Here is a 22,290-nt window from a genome sequence, read left to right as displayed (position 1 = left end):
TGAAACAAACAAGGACATGTTTCAGCCTTTCCAGCATCTTTCCATGACTTCATTTGAACAGTTAAAATGCCAAGTTAATGTGTGCAGACTGTATAAACTCATCCAGCTGGTACCTTACTTATTTTAAATTGCCTTGTTCAAATAACACAGAATTTGAAATTCTAATTGAAAAAAATGAAATCACGTTTGGCTTAGCCCCCAAAACATTAGTTTTATCAGCAGACTAGAGCAAACAAATGGCAAATGCTTTCTACACAATCTTGTTTATATCTTTCATGAAGGCCATGAGAATTTAAATTAAAAATAATTTTTAAAAACACATCAGCTAGTGAAAAGCGTATTTTTGAGTGGATGTCTCATGAAATCGATAACAATAAATACATTTAAACAATCTGTTCAAGTCTTGTCAGTGATCTTATAGCAAAGCAAGGAGAAGAGATGGTTTCAGCCTTTGTTTTAGGTAGGTACACCTCACAGGTGGACAACTTCCATAATCATGATGAACTGAACTGCCCTCTTTATGCCTACATGCGATTCTTTCATAACAATATGAAAAGCAGATTCATGCTACATTGCATTTTTGTCTCGTGGTAAAAAGCAATTTGCTATTCTATTTTTTTCAGACTTACCATTTTGAATCTTTATATGCATGAATAGCTATGCCAGCTAACTGGCAGTATACTGAATAAAGATCTATTTTCTCAAATATGATAATGACACTGCATTTTCAAGTTGCTTGCAGTTTTATAGAAGTCCAAACTCAGAAGGGTAGGTAGATCCCTTCCTACTAAAAAGGCAAACAGTTCTCTTCTGCCTTTATAATACTATATTATTCTCTATGTATTATAATGCATACTATATTAATAATTTAAAAATATTTACATTTTAAAAATAATTAGTGTATAAATAACCATATATAATATATAGCATTTCTTATATATATGAATATAATGTTTTAATTGGTTACATTAATGATGGTGTACCTTGCATATTTTTTACTGCAACAAGGAGACTACTTCTTTTTGTCCTTACAGAGATACTGCAGCATTCAGATTTCTAAGAGAGAGCGTTTAAAGGACACTAGGGAAAAACTGGAGCAGTATCTGCATTTCATTTGGATTTTCACTCTTTTCATATGAATTTATGTAAAATGTCTATGCATGTTGTATTTGCTCATCTTAGGACAGTAGTGGAGCTAAGCAGATGATGATGGACAAGCAAAACACCTTAAATTTTACTCGCTCTCGGCTTCCCTTCAGCCTTACAGAGAACAATGTTCAAAAGCAGGTCTTTCATAGTACCCCAGTAAAGTAGAGGATGTATGAGTAGGTGGAACCTGCATTTATACTTCCTTCTCTTGATAATGGTATATGGATATCTCTATGCAGTCTTACCTGCCTTCTCCTGTCCATCCACATCCCATGAATCTCACGAAAATTTTGAAGAAGTCACTATAATGATGGTTACAGTCATTTTGGCCATGATTTATATTCGTCTTCTACAGATTCAGAGGAGACATTTCTGCTCATATGCCAGTTTTACTGAAGATCAATTTATATCAGACATGCACAGCATCATTTCTGATTTAGGTTGTTGTCTTGAAGTTGGAATTATGAACAGGGCATTTACAAAAGCTGTTAAGTATATAGCATCATTCTGACAGAAAAGTGCCTCTTCTTAACATCCTAAACAGGAGAAATTAGTGTTCAGAACCTATGATGATTACACTGACGTATGGAATTAAACTCTATAACTCAAAAGTTATAAAGTAGGTATGTTTATTGCACGCAGATGCACGGGGGATCGCTCCTCCACAAACATGCATGCCCGAAGTGACGAACCATCTCACATTTATACAGTAAAACAAATGAATATTCAATTAACGCCTATACATATTTGTTACCTAAACCTGCTTACTCTTGCTTCGTATGTTAATTAGCTTATCAGTCCTTTGCCTGGAATGTGGTGGTCTTGCAGGTTTGTAGGTGATTCATGTCCTTGTGACCATCTGATCTTCTCCAGCAAGAAGACTTAGCACTCCCTCCCTCTAGATAACACTGGAATGTCTCTCATCCTTTTCTCATCCTTTTTATAAATAGCCCCTTTGTTAGAGGAAGAAGGGTAGGCGTTTCCTCAAAGCTGTGTGGCTATGTGACCAGACACCACACCCATGACCAGTCACCATACCCACATTCCTTGAGCAGACCTATATAATCACAATCGATGTCCATTGTCCCTATTTCACACTATTTCTCCATATCAACACTGTAATAGACCAACTTAAACTCTGTAAAAACAGAGATTTATCTTAAAAGCCTGTTTGGTGCCACCTTTAGATGTAAGCTAGTAAGAAGTACTTAAAATTGCTGAAAGATTTTGTGGATAACTGGCTAGCTGAAAAAGTTCACATAGACATAGTCCAGCTGGCTGGACAAAAATGCACATCGCTCTCAGCTTATCTGAAGTAAAGCAAAAGTTACAAAATAACAGGAAGATTGCGGTGGGAAAAGAATGTTGCAGGTGAGAACAGATAACTACAGAAGAGAAACTAGGGGCGGGCTTGGTATTTAGGCAACTAACCAATAATGAGCTTAACTTTTGTAATATGTATGAGCTAATTATAACAAGGCATAAAAGATGACTGTAAGGTACAATAAACGAAGTCTGCTGATCACTCATACTGAGTGACTGTGTCTTCCCTCCGTCGCAACAAATGGTGCCCGAACAGGGACCCTAGAGAGGGCTGAACCTGCAAGCCACGGTTCGACGGAGATTCGGGTACCAGTCCTGAAAGCAGCGCAGGAGGCGGAAGGGCACAGTCCCGCGCCCGGGAGCACCTACAGAGGGTCCCGCCGGCCACGCGTCGCCGAAGTCTCGCAAAGGCTGCAACAGCGCTGACGAAGGTATGGAGAGACAAGCGACGTATGATTCGCTCAAATGCTTTTTAGAAATGATATGGAGAAATAATGTGAAATGGGGATAATGGACATGGATTGTGATTGTATGTGTCTGCTTAAGGAATGTGGGTATGGTGACTAGTCATGGGTGCGGTGACAACCACAGTTTTGAGGAGACGCCTGCCCCTCTTCCTCTAACAAAGGGGAGACGGGGAGACGGGGAGACGGGGAGACGCCTGCCCCTCTTCCTCTAACAAAGGGGAGACGCCTGCCCTTCTTCCTCTAACAAAGGGGCTATTTAAAAGAGAATAAGAAAAGATGAGAGACATTCAAATGCTATCTAGAGGGAGGGAGTGCTAAGTCTCCTTGCTGGAAAAGATTGGGTGGTCACAATCACCTGAAGAAGATCGGGTGGTCACAAGGACATGAATCACCTGAAGAAGATCGGATGGTCACAAGAACATGAATCACCTACAAACCTGCAAGACCACCACATTCCAGGAAACGGACTGATAAGCTAATTAACATACGAAGCGGGGTTTAGGTAACAAATATGTATAGGCGTTAGTTGAATATTCATTTGTTCATTGTATAAATGTGAGATGGTTCGTCACTTCGGGTATGCACGCTTGTGGAGGAGCGATCCCCCGTGCATCTGCGCGCAATAAACATACCTACTTTATAACTTTCGAGTTATAGAGTCTAATTCCGCACGTCAGAAAAGCGGAGCGTTCAGGACATAGATTGTAAAAAGGAATTACCCGGGTTATTAGCGTATGGGATAGCATTCGGGTCCCCCGCGGCAGCGGCGGCGCGCGGCCGGGCAGGCCCCTTCCCGGCCGCGGTTTCTCTCCAAGGCAGCACCCCCCCGCCTCCGATCGGCGCCATGGCGATGCAAGCGGCCAAGCGAGCTAACATCCGGCTGCCCCCAGAGGTCAATCGGATCCTCTATATTTGGAACCTGCCGTATAAAATCACAGATTTCGGTAACAGTTTTAGAGTGGTTGTTTTTGCCATTGCAACCCAGACATCGTATTTTATGTCGCCCTGAAGCATTAGCAGCCTTGGTGAGAAAAGGAAGGGACAGGATTGTTGAAATTGATGGGACTGAACTGGCAGATATCAGTATTCCAGTCCGTGGTGATGATTATGAGTGGCTCCTGAGACATTCAACAGCCATACAGGAAGCCTTGATGGGCTATACAGGTGTTGTACACAACAACCGGCCAAAAGGACCTCTCTGGAAGATGTTAGAACATTATCAGTGGATTGCGAGACCGTTATGCTCAAAAAGGCCAGTTGACAGGCCAACGGTGTTTACAGATGCAGGACGAAAGACGAAGAAGGCTGCTGTGTGTGTTTGGCAATCCCATAATCAGTGGCAGAAACAAGTGATCACCGGTGAACCACGGGACAACCTTCAAACCTTAGAACTGAAAGCAGTGTGTTGGGCATGGGGAAGCTGGAGCAATACACCTGTAAACATAGTATCAGACTCATTGTACGTAGTTGGTGTAGTACAGCGCATTGAAGATGCCTTGTTGAGAGAGACAAAGAACCAACATCTTGGTGAAATGTTTATACAACTGCGTAGTACTCTTCGACAGAGAAAACATGAGTTTTGTATTATGCATATTAGAAGTCATCAGTGGACCATTGGTTTGGGTGAAGGTAATGCTAGAACTGATGAAGCAGTCAGCTGTCTGGCAATAACTCCTCCAACAAGTAAGTCTGAAGAAGCTCGTAAGAGCCATGAGATGTTTCATCAGAATGCAAAGTCTTTACATCGACAGTATCAAATACCCATAGCAGATGCAAAGGGTATTGTCTGCTCCTGCCCTCAATGTAGTCATCATGGACCTGGTTTAGGGGTGGGCACTAATCCAAAAGGTCTGAAGGCACTTCAGGTTTGGCAAATGGATGTAACACATGTACCTGACTTTGGGAAGCTTAAGTATGTGCATGTCACAATTGACACCTATTCTCATTTTATATGGGCCACTGCACAAACCCGTGAAAAGGCATTACATGTGGAGAGACACTTAATGTCTTGTTTGGCTTTCGTGGGAGTACCCTTAGAAATAAAGACAGACAATGGTCCAGCGTATAGTAGTCAACGAGTCGCTAGGTTTATGACAACTTGGGGAATTAAACACCTTAAAGGGATTCCTCACTCCCCAACGGGGCAAGCAGTTGTTGAAAGGGCAAACCATACCCTGAAGGATTATCTTCAGAGACAGGGAGTATGGCAGGACATAGACGTAACTAAACGGTTGACTAAGGTGTTGTTTACCTTAAACTATCTCTCCCTTATGGAGGATAGAGAGGGACCACCTGTTGCTATACATCACCAAACAGCGCGAGGGAACCAAACAGCTGCAGTTCCTGGTTTGAATGTTCTGTATAAAAATATGGCTTCAGGCGTATGGGAAGGACCTAATCTGGTGTTATTTATTGGTAGAGGTTATTTTTGTATCTCCACAGATAAAGGACCTATATGGGTCCCTAGCAAGTTTGTGTGACCTGTATGTCAAGATCAGAAAACGGAAGAGAAGACTCAGAGCGAGCAGATGGAATGAACTGTCTATGTTGTAAGGGATGTAACCCGTGGGTATTGTGCCAATGTATGCTATGTGGGGTAAAACGGTTCTGTAAGCCAAAGCTTAAATGTAAGTGGTGTAAAGAGTGTATGTGTTTGATTAGTAACTGGGCATGAAGCAAGAGAAAGCATACGACTAGTGTAATACCATGCTGATTGGAGACAGCATACATCATCAGAATCTGTGAAAGCACAGATTTGTGGGGTGGAATGTGGGGAAAAAAAAAAAGGGGTGGAAATTGTAGGACTAAACATGTTTAAGTGGTGGACTTGGTTTACGGTCTTGATGAATTTTTTACCCATTGGCCAAAGTATTTTTGACATCTTGCCTAGAACAAACATATGGGTGACATGGGCAAATATCACAGGGGTAACAGACTTTTGTTTGAGTCTGCAACAAGCTGACAACCCCTTTAGAACTTGTTTAATTGGTATTCCCCTGCAAGAGAATGAAACAAATTTTGATGGTTTTTGGAATGTTAAAACAGTGGATCTGACTTCCAATCAGAATGGTACATGTATGAGTCCAAATGGACAATATGTTTGGCCTTCTATGCGTAATGCAGCATGGCAGAAGACGGTTATTGAGAATTTAAATCAGCCACATCATTTACCTTTGCAGGAGTTAGACCTATTGGCTAGCGTTGTACCTGTTGAATATGTTAATGTAACTGCAACTGGTATGGCAGACTGTACCCACATGTCATCACCACTTCAGCCCGTGAATGGCACTGGAGTAATTTGGTGTGGTGACCCGTGGCAGTTATGGCTAACACATCAAGGTGAATGGGGGTTTTATACAGGGTTTCAAAATCTAACCAGTTCACCTATTTGGGGTGAATTGAAAACTGGGGGTTTCCATGTAAATGTATCAGGGGGTTATCAGTTGCCACCGGGAGTCTTTCTGATATGTGGGGACAGAGCGTGGCCAGGAATAACTATGCATCCTGTCGGTGGGCCATGTTATTTAGGACGTTTGACTTTGTTTGCTCCACATATGAAAGACTTATTAAAAATGACTCCACAATCTCATAGAACACGGAGGGCACTGCGCACCTTTGATGAAACATGTAATGACCGAGTCGATCTACAGTCTGTAACAGCAAATGTCCTAGCCTCCATATTTATGCCGGGGGCAATGGCTGCATTAAATGCTAAGAATATACGAAGGTTAGCGGGCTGGGGAGAGAAACAATTTAATCTTACATCGCAGATTTTAAGTTCGTTATTGCTTGATGTAGATAGTGTTAGGCATGCTACATTACAAAATAGAGCTGCAATAGATTTTTTGTTATTAGCACATGGACACGGTTGTGAGGATTTTGAAGGGATGTTGTATGAACCTTTCCGATCATTCCATATCTATGCACAAGAAGTTGTCACAACTGCAGGGAAACATGAAGCATATTCTTGCTGATGATAATCCCTTCGATGAATGGTTGAGAGGATTGGGGATAACAGGTTGGTTAAAGACGTTATTGATGGAAGGAATACACTTTGTTATAATCATTATTGTAATGCTTTTAGTTTTTAGCTGTGCTTTTTCTTGTTTAAAGAGAGCAGTTTTTAACATAACCAGTCAGGCCTGGCTTGTGCAAAAGAAAAAAGGGGGAATTGTAGAAGAATGGCTGCAGAAGTGTGGCCATAGAATCCCTAAGATCTGCACAATCCAGGCCTGGAATTAGAATAGGCCTGGAATTAGAATTGTGCTGAAGTTGTTGTGCTGAAGTTAACAAGGAAGTGGCCTTGATCTATTCTTGAATCCTGAGACCAAGTAACTTTGTTGTACTAACAGGCCGTGGCTGTAACAAGCTGCAGCTGTTAAGGAAGACAGGTGCAAGGCCAAGGGAGATAGGGAGCGGAATGGGAATAAAGGGAGTAGCAAACCGCAAGGCTAAAACATAGCTAACGCAAATAGCTGCATGGATAGAATGCTTGTTCTAATCATGATAATTAGCTGTGTGAGAGCAGCGCGCGCTTAGGGAATAATAACCAATTATATTTTTGCTTTGGGAACATGCTTGTGTATCGAGTCTATATAAGAAGTGTTAGAAGCTAATAAAGGTGAGCAAGATGCATAACTCATATTGAGTAATTTCTTGACCCGGCGAACCCTTCTCCCAACACCTGATAGCCCAATCTCAGCACGCACCCGTAGCCAACCCAAGACCCAAAAGCCAGTAATCCAGGCCCCCTTGAACCAAGTGGCTGGGCCAGTGATTCAAGCCCCATTGAGGCAGGCAGTTGGGCTAGACGGAAGAACAATGTTAATCCAGGTACCCTTTAACAGCTTTGATCTGGAAAACTGGAGAAAGGTGGCAGAGGAATATTGTGCTGACCCCATGAACGTTACAGAATATTATCGCTTCCTGATACGAGAGCATAATCCAGATTGGAATGATATCCAAGTGCTGCTGGAAGCATTGACAGAATCAGAAAGGCAATTGGTGATCTAAGTGGCTGGAGATTTGGCTGAAGAACATTATAAAGCCATAGGAGAGGATAGCAAAGATTATTTTCCTCTCCAAGACCCAAAATGGGATGTGAACAGGTCAGCACACGTGGATAGATTACAAGCATATCAGGATTGGATTGCAAAAGGATTGGAAAAGGCAATTCCAAAGACTATAAATTGGTCTGCCCTATATGCAATTAGACAAGGCCCCTCTGAGTCACCCTCCGAGTTCTTGGACCGGCTGTGTGGTGTAATGTGTTGTAATACTCCTTTAGATCCTGGTGATGAGGTAGGAACCCAACAATTGGTGTCCTTGTTCCTCGGCCAGTCTGCTGGAGACATACAACAGAAATTACAGAAATTGAGACCAACTGAGAGCCGAAACCTGGAGGTCTTGTTAGATGAGGCATGGAGAGTTTATAGTAATAGGGAAGATGGAATTAGGAAAGTAGAAGGGGGTCAAAGGATAGTGGCAACAGTACAAGAAGAGGAAGATTGGGACACGAGAGATAGGCAAAAGCCCCAAAGGGGAGGGAAATTAGGAAGGGACCAATGTGCATGGTGTAAACAGAAGGGTCATTGGAAAAACGATTGTCTGGAAAGGAAAAAAAGGAGTAAGACGGGACCAAGGATACAAGCATATTCGAAGGAAGACTGACAGAGACCTGGGGAATCTACCCTAGTGGATCCACTGGTTATAATGAAGCTAGGGAAACAGCAACAAAAGGTGGAATTCCTAGTGGATACAGAAGCCACCTACTCTGTTTTAAATAAAGAATTAGCACCAACTGGAAAAGATTATATAGTGGCTAAAGGTGCTACTGGCCAGAGTGAAAAGGCATTCTTTAGTAAGCCTTTAAAACACAAATTGGCAAACAAGTGGTTATACATAAATTTTTGTATATGCCCAATTCACCCAAGGCTCTCTTGGGAAGAGATTTGTTAGATCAATTGGAAGCAGAAATTCAACCAGCCTGTTCTCTTTTTTTTTACGAACCTCTTATGAGGGATGGACCACTTGGTTACGTAAAAGAACAACTTTACTTTATAACCTCACAGGCTGTAGAGTCGTGATTCTGCACGTCACACAAGCCATGGAACTCAGCTCAAACCTAGCTCATCACTATCTCATGTAATTAAACAACATATGGGAAGCTGGAGTACTGCTGGGAAATGGTGAGTTTTGAATGTAGAATGAGATACCATGAGGAAGATAAAGAGCAAGTCAGTCCTATGACTATGGTCCTTATATTATGGTCAAACTTGTTGTTTGCAGCACTCAGACTGGAAATGGAGCCTTTCCTCACTGGCTGTCCTTTCTTTTACACATACTGGGTTTTTTTCCTTTGTTATTCTGTATTTTACTTCTTTGGGTACATACTAGCAGCACTGCCAAATGCAACATGCTCATAATAGCAATTTCCAAGCATCTGGGGATGAATCTTAAAACCAAAACTACATTCTTACATTTATTCCTCTAAAACAGAGGTGTAGGGTTAAGCTACTGAAACTCACATGATCAAGTAAAAAACTACATTTCTGCTGAAGAGGTGAGGAATGGTTTGTACTTAAATGTAATTATTGCTTAAATTCCTTTTCCAGGATTTTGTTTGTTTAAACTATCTTTGATTAATTTAATTAAAACAGAAAAAGTAAACATTTTACTTCCTTGGATGTTTTTTTTATTATTCTTGTTTAGGAGAAAAACGGTAGGATAAATAAAAACTCTTTCATACTGACCTATAAAGAAGGAAATGAATGGGTTATAAACACAGACTTCAGACATCATTCAAGGGAAATAAGCCAGAAAACTCTTTAAAAGATAGTGTTTACATGTATATATAAATACATCCTGCTTGTCAAAAATATTTATACAAAAATTAAGACAACTGTTAATTCTTGAGTGTTATAAACATAAAAATGCAACCTGTTTTCTAAGTCAGTTCAGCCATGACATTTCAGATCATTTATATTACTGAAGATCCCTGAAAATTTGTAACTTAGTAAACTAATGAATCACAGTGGAGTCTCAACTCAGAGAACTGGCAATGTAGATGTAATCTGAAAATAAACTGATTCAGCAATGAACAATGAACAGTTCATTTAAAACTTAAAAAATGTTCTAGCTACACAGCTTGCATTCATATCCCCTTGATAAACATAATTTTTTATTTGGATAGCTCTTCCAATTTTCACTCACAGTAGTGTTTTATACTAAACCACCCCCTACCCCCCTTGCTGTAATATTAATTTCGGAAAGGGGATATAGTGGTGCATTTTTGTACATGTGCTTAACATCCTAGTACATGTAACAAGTAGTCTCCATTTTCAGGGCAAGTGTGAATAGATTTAAGTTTTCCATTTTGAGACAACATTTGTTGTAAGACTGCACTTGCTGTGCAAACTGTGGCAGTTGATTTTTTTCCAGTCAATATGAGGTTTGATAATCAGTTTCTGTTATAGGCATCAACCCTTCATTTATTCAGTCATGAAAATGTGACTTACTAGAAAAGGAAAAATAGTCTAAAGGCACAGAATCACATGACTGCTCTACTAGGAGTCTGTAAACAGAGAATCAATTGAATTTAGGAAATCCAAATCCAGGAAAGTAAAAAGGCATCTGAAGCAGGCTTTTATCTAACCAACTTCCTTAAAGATCAAAAAGGTTTTGAGGTCTACAAAGTATGCACTAAAATACCATATTTCAAAAAGCAATAAGGCAAATAGTATACTCATTATTTCAAATAACTTACAATGGTAGTGTAGGCATACACAATAGAACTTAGTTACAATGCATGGTACTGTTTCTACTACATAGCCCTATAACTGTTTCCTTTGTACATAAATGGAGATTAAAACAGGATTCCAGGTAAACACAAAACCATCCTTGTACCACTGTCTACCACTGGCAACAGTTCTTCAGCAGCAGCAATGTTTGCTCTGCTGCTTGAGTCACATTCATAATGAGGAATGTCCACAGATCAAAAGTTCAGAGATTAAACGCTGTCATACTTATAAAGAGCTTCTTCTAGCTTTTGTGTCACTTTTTGAAAAAAGAGTATTTGCTGTTGCAAGAAATGCTGCATCTGTGATTTAAAGTCCCTCACACAAATTTTGTGGAAATGATTAATTTCTGCTAGGGTCGCAAATGAAATAATGTTACAGCGTTCTTGAATGCCCTCAGCTTTTTGGAGCTCCATCTTCCCCTCTTCCACATGTCGCTTACTCTCCTTTACTTTGGTAAGGGCTCCTGTGTAAAGAACAAAACAAAAAAAAATAGTTGAACTGTGAGGACAATGTAGACTCAACTACTGTACTTTAACAAGTTTTTTAATAACAACAAGGATTCATAGAAGGCTCATTCTAAATGTATTTATATGTGTGTGCATATATATATGAATGAAAAGGAATAAAATAAAAAAGATTTTTCAGATCACAGTCACAGAACAGTGAATCTTGTTTAAAAATATAATTTTTTTAAGGCTCTATCTTGCAAAAGTTAGTAAAACATGCCTATTTCACAATCTTAAAAATCAGATGTTGTCCTTCAGAGAATATCTGCTAAATATACCAGCAGTGGAAAAAAAAGAAAGCACTAGAAAACTAGTCAGATCAATTTAAGCCTACATAAAGACCAGAAAAATAGCCTCATTCAGTTAGTGATACGGCATTTTTCACAACCTTTATGATTACACTTAAGTTGCTTAACCCTTCCAATATTTGTAATGTCTTAACAAACTCTTTCCTTTCATATTACACAACATATGGAGGGTTGACCTTGTCTGGATGCCAGGTGCCCACCAAGCCACTCTATCACTCCCCTCCTCAGCAGGACAGGGGAGAAAATATAACAAAAGACTCATGGGTTGAGATAAGGACAGGGAGGGATCACTCAGCAGTTACCATGGTGGGCAAACCAGACTCAACTCAGGGAAATTAATTTAATTTATGGCCAATCAAAATCAGAGTAGGATGAGAACTAAACCCAAAACTTAAAAACACCTTCCTGTCCACCCCTCCCATCTTCCTGGGCTCAACTTCACTCCCAATTTCTCTATCTCCTCCTCCCAAGCAGCACAGAGGGACGGGGAACGGGGCTTGCAGTCAGTTCATAACATGTTGGCTCTGCTGCTCCTTCCTCTTCACACTCTACCTCTGCTCCAGCATGGGGACCCTCTCCCACAGGAGACAGTCCTCCACAAACTTCTCCAAAGTGGGTCCTTCCCATGGGCTGCCGTTCTTCATGAACTGCTCCAGTGTGGGCCCTTTCCATGTGTCCTTTCCACAGGGTACAGTCCTTCAGGAATGGGCTGTTCCAGCATGGATCCCCTGCGGGGTCACAAATCCTGCCAGTAAACTTGTGACCTGGCTTCAGCATGGGCTTCTCTCTCCACAGGGTCACAGTCTCCTTCAGCTGCATCCACCTGCCCCAGTGTGGGGTCCTCCACAGGCTGCAGGTGGATATCTGCTCCACCGTGGACCTCCATGGGCTGAAGGGGGACAGCCTGCCTCACCATGATCTTCACCACAGGCTGCAGGGGAATCTCTGTTCTGGCACCTGGAGCACTTCCTCCCCCCCTCCCCCTCCTTCTTCACTGACCTTGGTGTCTGCAGAGTTGTCGCTCACATTCTCACTCCTCTCTCCAGCTCCAGTTGCTGTTGCACAGCAGGGTGATTTTTTTACCCCTTCTTAAATATGTTACCACAGAGGCACTACTACTGTTGCTGATTGACTCAGCTTTGGCCAGTGGTGGGTCTGTCTTGGAGCCATCTGGCATTGGCTCTATTGGACGTAGGGGAAGCTTCTAGCAGATTCTCACAGAAGCCACCCCTGTAGCCCCTCCCACTACCAAAACCTTGCTACACAAACCCAATACACCATACAAATGACTACAGTTCACTGACAGGACTCCTTATACATTGCCTTGAAGAAATGCTTTTCTATACTCCCTAGAGTGACAATAAGCTAACAGAGAAACCTCTCTGCCTAGATCTTTCAGGAGGATAACCTTCATTCTGTATGCTGGGGAAGCAGGTTTCTTTTCTTGTCAGCCTGAATTCACACATGTAGTAAACACCATTAAACAGTAAAAATGCAGTTCATCAGCAGTAATATTATTTTCCATCCTATTCTTCCTGTGCCTGCTTAATGTTGAATATGCCTTCCCCCAGCACCCTGACACATCTCTGCAACTCAGATTTGGAACATGACTTTGTGCATGGCCATGCCTGGGTTTGCTCTATGAGCACTGAGTTGGGAGCGAACTGAGCAGCATGGCTGCTGCTCACTGAATTTCATTCCCACTTCTCATGTCCCCCTGCCTGCTGTGGCTCATTCTCTGCCCATCTCCAACCCCTCACCAGGCAGTCAGGTAAAATGGAGGGTCAAGGTATGCTCTTACTACAGGCAAGTTAAAACAGCAGATGATTGGTAGACTTGGGGAAAAAGAGTTTGTCGCATTTTTGAAATGTAATGGGAGTTGTGTCTTGCATTATAAATAAAATCTGGAATTCCTAAATGCAGAGAAGCATGCATGATTTTCCTCCATTCAACTTCTAACAACAACTTCTTAACTGGGGGTGTGTGTGTTTTTAATAGCAAATACTTAAAATATTTCCTGTTATCATGTTGGGAGAGGGGTCCGCCGGAGTCAAGAAATTACTTTTTCTGTTTTAATTAAATTAATCAAAGATAGTTTAAACAAACAAAATCCTGGAAAAGGAATTTAAGCAATAATTACATTTAAGTACAAACCATTCCTCACCTCTTCAGCAGAAATGTAGTTTTTTACTTGATCATGTGAGTTTCAGTAGCTTAACCCTACACCTCTGTTTTAGAGGAATAAATGTAAGAATGTAGTTTTGGTTTTAAGATTCATCCCCAGATGCTTGGAAATTGCTATTATGAGCATGTTGCATTTGGCAGTGCTGCTAGTATGTACCCAAAGAAGTAAAATACAGAATAACAAAGGAAAAAAACCCAGTATGTGTAAAAGAAAGGACAGCCAGTGAGGAAAGGCTCCATTTCCAGTCTGAGTGCTGCAAACAACAAGTTTGACCATAATATAAGGACCATAGTCATAGGACTGACTTGCTCTTTATCTTCCTCATGGTATCTCATTCTACATTCAAAACTCACCATTTCCCAGCAGTACTCCAGCTTCCCATATGTTGTTTAATTACATGAGATAGTGATGAGCTAGGTTTGAGCTGAGTTCCATGGCTTGTGTGACGTGCAGAATCACGACTCTACAGCCTGTGAGGTTATAAAGTAAAGTTGTTCTTTTACGTAACCAAGTGGTCCATCCCTCATAAGAGGTTCGTAAAAAAAAAGAGAACAGGCTGGTTGAATTTCTGCTTCCAATTGATCTAACAAATCTCTTCCCAAGAGAGCCTTGGGTGAATTGGGCATATACAAAAATTTATGTATAACCACTTGTTTGCCAATTTGTGTTTTAAAGGCTTACTAAAGAATGCCTTTTCACTCTGGCCAGTAGCACCTTTAGCCACTATATAATCTTTTCCAGTTGGTGCTAATTCTTTATTTAAAACAGAGTAGGTGGCTTCTGTATCCACTAGGAATTCCACCTTTTGTTGCTGTTTCCCTAGCTTCATTATAACCAGTGGATCCACTAGGGTAGATTCCCCAGGTCTCTGTCAGTCTTCCTTCGAATATGCTTGTATCCTTGGTCCCGTCTTACTCCTTTTTTTCCTTTCCAGACAATCGTTTTTCCAATGACCCTTCTGTTTACACCATGCACATTGGTCCCTTCCTAATTTCCCTCCCCTTTGGGGCTTTTGCCTATCTCTCGTGTCCCAATCTTCCTCTTCTTGTACTGTTGCCACTATCCTTTGACCCCCTTCTACTTTCCTAATTCCATCTTCCCTATTACTATAAACTCTCCATGCCTCATCTAACAAGACCTCCAGGTTTCGGCTCTCAGTTGGTCTCAATTTCTGTAATTTCTGTTGTATGTCTCCAGCAGACTGGCCGAGGAACAAGGACACCAATTGTTGGGTTCCTACCTCATCACCAGGATCTAAAGGAGTATTACAACACATTACACCACACAGCCGGTCCAAGAACTCGGAGGGTGACTCAGAGGGGCCTTGTCTAATTGCATATAGGGCAGACCAATTTATAGTCTTTGGAATTGCCTTTTCCAATCCTTTTGCAATCCAATCCTGATATGCTTGTAATCTATCCACGTGTGCTGACCTGTTCACATCCCATTTTGGGTCTTGGAGAGGAAAATAATCTTTGCTATCCTCTCCTATGGCTTTATAATGTTCTTCAGCCAAATCTCCAGCCACTTAGATCACCAATTGCCTTTCTGATTCTGTCAATGCTTCCAGCAGCACTTGGATATCATTCCAATCTGGATTATGCTCTCGTATCAGGAAGCGATAATATTCTGTAACGTTCATGGGGTCAGCACAATATTCCTCTGCCACCTTTCTCCAGTTTTCCAGATCAAAGCTGTTAAAGGGTACCTGGATTAACATTGTTCTTCCGTCTAGCCCAACTGCCTGCCTCAATGGGGCTTGAATCACTGGCCCAGCCACTTGGTTCAAGGGGGCCTGGATTACTGGCTTTTGGGTCTTGGGTTGGCTACGGGTGCGTGCTGAGATTGGGCTATCAGGTGTTGGGAGAAGGGTTCGCCGGGTCAAGAAATTACTCAATATGAGTTATGCATCTTGCTCACCTTTATTAGCTTCTAACACTTCTTATATAGACTCGATACACAAGCATGTTCCCAAAGCAAAAATATAATTGGTTATTATTCCCTAAGCGCGCGCTGCTCTCACACAGCTAATTATCATGATTAGAACAAGCATTCTATCCATGCAGCTATTTGCGTTAGCTATGTTTTAGCCTTGCGGTTTGCTACTCCCTTTATTCCCATTCCGCTCCCTATCTCCCTTGGCCTTGCACCTGTCTTCCTTAACAGCTGCAGCTTGTTACAGCCACGGCCTGTTAGTACAACAAAGTTACTTGGTCTCAGGATTCAAGAATAGATCAAGGCCACTTCCTTGTTAACTTCAGCACAACAACTTCAGCACAATTCTAATTCCAGGCCTATTCTAATTCCAGGCCTGGATTGTGCAGATCTTAGGGATTCTATGGCCACACTTCTGCAGCCATTCTTCTACAATTCCCCCTTTTTTCTTTTGCACAAGCCAGGCCTGACTGGTTATGTTAAAAACTGCTCTCTTTAAACAAGAAAAAGCACAGCTAAAAACTAAAAGCATTACAATAATGATTATAACAAAGTGTATTCCTTCCATCAATAACGTCTTTAACCAACCTGTTATCCCCAATCCTCTCAACCATTCATCGAAGGGATTATCATCAGCAAGAATATGCTTCATGTTTCCCTGCAGTTGTGACAACTTCTTGTGCATAGATATGGAATGATCGGAAAGGTTCATACAACATCCCTTCAAAATCCTCACAACCGTGTCCATGTGCTAATAACAAAAAATCTATTGCAGCTCTATTTTGTAATGTAGCATGCCTAACACTATCTACATCAAGCAATAACGAACTTAAAATCTGCGATGTAAGATTAAATTGTTTCTCTCCCCAGCCCGCTAACCTTCGTATATTCTTAGCATTTAATGCAGCCATTGCCCCCGGCATAAATATGGAGGCTAGGACATTTGCTGTTACAGACTGTAGATCGACTCGGTCATTACATGTTTCATCAAAGGTGCGCAGTGCCCTCCGTGTTCTATGAGATTGTGGAGTCATTTTTAATAAGTCTTTCATATGTGGAGCAAACAAAGTCAAACGTCCTAAATAACATGGCCCACCGACAGGATGCATAGTTATTCCTGGCCACGCTCTGTCCCCACATATCAGAAAGACTCCCGGTGGCAACTGATAACCCCCTGATACATTTACATGGAAACCCCCAGTTTTCAATTCACCCCAAATAGGTGAACTGGTTAGATTTTGAAACCCTGTATAAAACCCCCATTCACCTTGATGTGTTAGCCATAACTGCCACGGGTCACCACACCAAATTACTCCAGTGCCATTCACGGGCTGAAGTGGTGATGACATGTGGGTACAGTCTGCCATACCAGTTGCAGTTACATTAACATATTCAACAGGTACAACGCTAGCCAATAGGTCTAACTCCTGCAAAGGTAAATGATGTGGCTGATTTAAATTCTCAATAACCGTCTTCTGCCATGCTGCATTACGCATAGAAGGCCAAACATATTGTCCATTTGGACTCATACATGTACCATTCTGATTGGAAGTCAGATCCACTGTTTTAACATTCCAAAAACCATCAAAATTTGTTTCATTCTCTTGCAGGGGAATACCAATTAAACAAGTTCTAAAGGGGTTGTCAGCTTGTTGCAGACTCAAACAAAAGTCTGTTACCCCTGTGATATTTGCCCATGTCACCCATATGTTTGTTCTAGGCAAGATGTCAAAAATACTTTGGCCAATGGGTAAAAAATTCATCAAGACCGTAAACCAAGTCCACCACTTAAACATGTTTAGTCCTACAATTTCCACCCCTTTTTTTTTTTCCCCACATTCCACCCCACAAATCTGTGCTTTCACAGATTCTGATGATGTATGCTGTCTCCAATCAGCATGGTATTACACTAGTCGTATGCTTTCTCTTGCTTCATGCCCAGTTACTAATCAAACACATACACTCTTTACACCACTTACATTTAAGCTTTGGCTTACAGAACCGTTTTACCCCACATAGCATACATTGGCACAATACCCACGGGTTACATCCCTTACAACATAGACAGTTCATTCCATCTGCTCGCTCTGAGTCTTCTCTTCCGTTTTCTGATCTTGACATACAGGTCACACAAACTTGCTAGGGACCCATATAGGTCCTTTATCTGTGGAGATACAAAAATAACCTCTACCAATAAATAACACCAGATTAGGTCCTTCCCATACGCCTGAAGCCATATTTTTATACAGAACATTCAAACCAGGAACTGCAGCTGTTTGGTTCCCTCGCGCTGTTTGGTGATGTATAGCAACAGGTGGTCCCTCTCTATCCTCCATAAGGGAGAGATAGTTTAAGGTAAACAACACCTTAGTCAACCGTTTAGTTACGTCTATGTCCTGCCATACTCCCTGTCTCTGAAGATAATCCTTCAGGGTATGGTTTGCCCTTTCAACAACTGCTTGCCCCGTTGGGGAGTGAGGAATCCCTTTAAGGTGTTTAATTCCCCAAGTTGTCATAAACCTAGCGACTCGTTGACTACTATACGCTGGACCATTGTCTGTCTTTATTTCTAAGGGTACTCCCACGAAAGCCAAACAAGACATTAAGTGTCTCTCCACATGTAATGCCTTTTCACGGGTTTGTGCAGTGGCCCATATAAAATGAGAATAGGTGTCAATTGTGACATGCACATACTTAAGCTTCCCAAAGTCAGGTACATGTGTTACATCCATTTGCCAAACCTGAAGTGCCTTCAGACCTTTTGGATTAGTGCCCACCCCTAAACCAGGTCCATGATGACTACATTGAGGGCAGGAGCAGACAATACCCTTTGCATCTGCTATGGGTATTTGATACTGTCGATGTAAAGACTTTGCATTCTGATGAAACATCTCATGGCTCTTACGAGCTTCTTCAGACTTACTTGTTGGAGGAGTTATTGCCAGACAGCTGACTGCTTCATCAGTTCTAGCATTACCTTCACCCAAACCAATGGTCCACTGATGACTTCTAATATGCATAATACAAAACTCATGTTTTCTCTGTCGAAGAGTACTACGCAGTTGTATAAACATTTCACCAAGATGTTGGTTCTTTGTCTCTCTCAACAAGGCATCTTCAATGCGCTGTACTACACCAACTACGTACAATGAGTCTGATACTATGTTTACAGGTGTATTGCTCCAGCTTCCCCATGCCCAACACACTGCTTTCAGTTCTAAGGTTTGAAGGTTGTCCCGTGGTTCACCGGTGATCACTTGTTTCTGCCACTGATTATGGGATTGCCAAACACACACAGCAGCCTTCTTCGTCTTTCGTCCTGCATCTGTAAACACCGTTGGCCTGTCAACTGGCCTTTTTGAGCATAACGGTCTCGCAATCCACTGATAATGTTCTAACATCTTCCAGAGAGGTCCTTTTGGCCGGTTGTTGTGTACAACACCTGTATAGCCCATCAAGGCTTCCTGTATGGCTGTTGAATGTCTCAGGAGCCACTCATAATCATCACCACGGACTGGAATACTGATATCTGCCAGTTCAGTCCCATCAATTTCAACAATCCTGTCCCTTCCTTTTCTCACCAAGGCTGCTAATGCTTCAGGGCGACGTAAAATACGATGTCTGGGTTGCAATGGCAAAAACAACCACTCTAAAACTGTTACCGAAATCTGTGATTTTATACGGCAGGTTCCAAATATAGAGGATCCGATTGACCTCTGGGGGCAGCCGGATGTTAGCTCGCTTGGCCGCTTGCATCGCCATGGCGCCGATCGGAGGCGGGGGGGTGCTGCCTTGGAGAGAAACCGCGGCCGGGAAGGGGCCTGCCCGGCCGCGCGCCGCCGCTGCCGCGGGGGACCCGAATGCTATCCCATACGCTAATAACCCGGGTAATTCCTTTTTACAATCTATGTCCTGAACGCTCCGCTTTTCTAAAAAGCATTTGAGCGAATCATACGTCGCTTGTCTCTCCATACCTTCGTCAGCGCTGTTGCAGCCTTTGCGAGACTTCGGCGACGCGTGGCCGGCGGGACCCTCTGTAGGTGCTCCCGGGCGCGGGACTGTGCCCTTCCGCCTCCTGCGCTGCTTTCAGGACTGGTACCCGAATCTCCGTCGAACCGTGGCTTGCAGGTTCAGCCCTCTCTAGGGTCCCTGTTCGGGCACCATTTGTTGCGACGGAGGGAAGACACAGTCACTCAGTATGAGTGATCAGCAGACTTCGTTTATTGTACCTTACAGTCATCTTTTATGCCTTGTTATAATTAGCTCATACATATTACAAAAGTTAAGCTCATTATTGGTTAGTTGCCTAAATACCAAGCCCGCCCCTAGTTTCTCTTCTGTAGTTATCTGTTCTCACCTGCAACATTCTTTTCCCACCGCAATCTTCCTGTTATTTTGTAACTTTTGCTTTACTTCAGATAAGCTGAGAGCGATGTGCATTTTTGTCCAGCCAGCTGGACTATGTCTATGTGAACTTTTTCAGCTAGCCAGTTATCCACAAAATCTTTCAGCAATTTTAAGTACTTCTTACTAGCTTACATCTAAAGGTGGCACCAAACAGGCTTTTAAGATAAATCTCTGTTTTTACAGAGTTTAAGTTGGTCTATTACAGTGTTGATATGGAGAAATAGTGTGAAATAGGGACAATGGACATCGATTGTGATTATATAGGTCTGCTCAAGGAATGTGGGTATGGTGACTGGTCATGGGTGTGGTGTCTGGTCACATAGCCACACAGCTTTGAGGAAACGCCTACCCTTCTTCCTCTAACAAAGGGGCTATTTATAAAAAGGATGAGAAAAGGATGAGAGACATTCCAGTGTTATCTAGAGGGAGGGAGTGCTAAGTCTTCTTGCTGGAGAAGATCAGATGGTCACAAGGACATGAATCACCTACAAACCTGCAAGACCACCACATTCCAGGCAAAGGACTGATAAGCTAATTAACATACGAAGCAAGAGTAAGCAGGTTTAGGTAACAAATATGTATAGGCGTTAATTGAATATTCATTTGTTTTACTGTATAAATGTGAGATGGTTCGTCACTTCGGGCATGCATGTTTGTGGAGGAGCGATCCCCCGTGCATCTGCGTGCAATAAACATACCTACTTTATAACTTTTGAGTTATAGAGTTTAATTCCATACGTCAGTGTAATCATCATAGGTTCTGAACACTAATTTCTCCTGTTTAGGATGTTAAGAAGAGGCACTTTTCTGTCAGAATGATGCTATATACTTAACAGCTTTTGTAAATGCCCTGTTCATAATTCCAACTTCAAGACAACAACCTAAATCAGAAATGATGCTGTGCATGTCTGATATAAATTGATCTTCAGTAAAACTGGCATATGAGCAGAAATGTCTCCTCTGAATCTGTAGAAGACGAATATAAATCATGGCCAAAATGACTGTAACCATCATTATAGTGACTTCTTCAAAATTTTCGTGAGATTCATGGGATGTGGATGGACAGGAGAAGGCAGGTAAGACTGCATAGAGATATCCATATACCATTATCAAGAGAAGGAAGTATAAATGCAGGTTCCACCTACTCATACATCCTCTACTTTACTGGGGTACTATGAAAGACCTGCTTTTGAACATTGTTCTCTGTAAGGCTGAAGGGAAGCCGAGAGCGAGTAAAATTTAAGGTGTTTTGCTTGTCCATCATCATCTGCTTAGCTCCACTACTGTCCTAAGATGAGCAAATACAACATGCATAGACATTTTACATAAATTCATATGAAAAGAGTGAAAATCCAAATGAAATGCAGATACTGCTCCAGTTTTTCCCTAGTGTCCTTTAAACGCTCTCTCTTAGAAATCTGAATGCTGCAGTATCTCTGTAAGGACAAAAAGAAGTAGTCTCCTTGTTGCAGTAAAAAATATGCAAGGTACACCATCATTAATGTAACCAATTAAAACATTATATTCATATATATAAGAAATGCTATATATTATATATGGTTATTTATACACTAATTATTTTTAAAATGTAAATATTTTTAAATTATTAATATAGTATGCATTATAATACATAGAGAATAATATAGTATTATAAAGGCAGAAGAGAACTGTTTGCCTTTTTAGTAGGAAGGGATCTACCTACCCTTCTGAGTTTGGACTTCTATAAAACTGCAAGCAACTTGAAAATGCAGTGTCATTATCATATTTGAGAAAATAGATCTTTATTCAGTATACTGCCAGTTAGCTGGCATAGCTATTCATGCATATAAAGATTCAAAATGGTAAGTCTGAAAAAAATAGAATAGCAAATTGCTTTTTACCACGAGACAAAAATGCAATGTAGCATGAATCTGCTTTTCATATTGTTATGAAAGAATCGCATGTAGGCATAAAGAGGGCAGTTCAGTTCATCATGATTATGGAAGTTGTCCACCTGTGAGGTGTACCTACCTAAAACAAAGGCTGAAACCATCTCTTCTCCTTGCTTTGCTATAAGATCACTGACAAGACTTGAACAGATTGTTTAAATGTATTTATTGTTATCGATTTCATGAGACATCCACTCAAAAATACGCTTTTCACTAGCTGATGTGTTTTTAAAAATTATTTTTAATTTAAATTCTCATGGCCTTCATGAAAGATATAAACAAG

General features: G+C 41.4%; 1 protein-coding gene across 3 annotated transcripts in view; it reads right to left on the bottom strand.

The window, feature by feature from the left end:
- The window catches only part of LOC130142087 (sorting nexin-18-like), a 130,555-nt gene that overhangs the window by 67,525 nt on the left and 40,740 nt on the right, over nucleotides 1–22,290 (bottom strand). For 2 of the 3 annotated variants that reach the window (XM_056323535.1, XM_056323534.1), the window contains one exon: nucleotides 9,618–11,201. The exons of the other annotated variant lie outside the window; for it this stretch is intronic. In XM_056323535.1, coding sequence (XP_056179510.1) covers nucleotides 10,948–11,201 — 254 coding nt within the window. In that variant the 3' untranslated portion in view covers nucleotides 9,618–10,947. Of the gene's footprint in view, nucleotides 1–9,617; nucleotides 11,202–22,290 lie in introns of those variants that run through there. 3 annotated transcript variants of the gene reach the window in all.

Source organism: Falco biarmicus, chromosome W, assembly GCF_023638135.1.
Source record: "Falco biarmicus isolate bFalBia1 chromosome W, bFalBia1.pri, whole genome shotgun sequence".
Lineage (NCBI taxonomy): Eukaryota > Metazoa > Chordata > Aves > Falconiformes > Falconidae > Falco > Falco biarmicus.
Note: the sequence above shows the minus strand (reverse complement) of the source record. Positions and strands in the feature narration are given on the sequence as shown.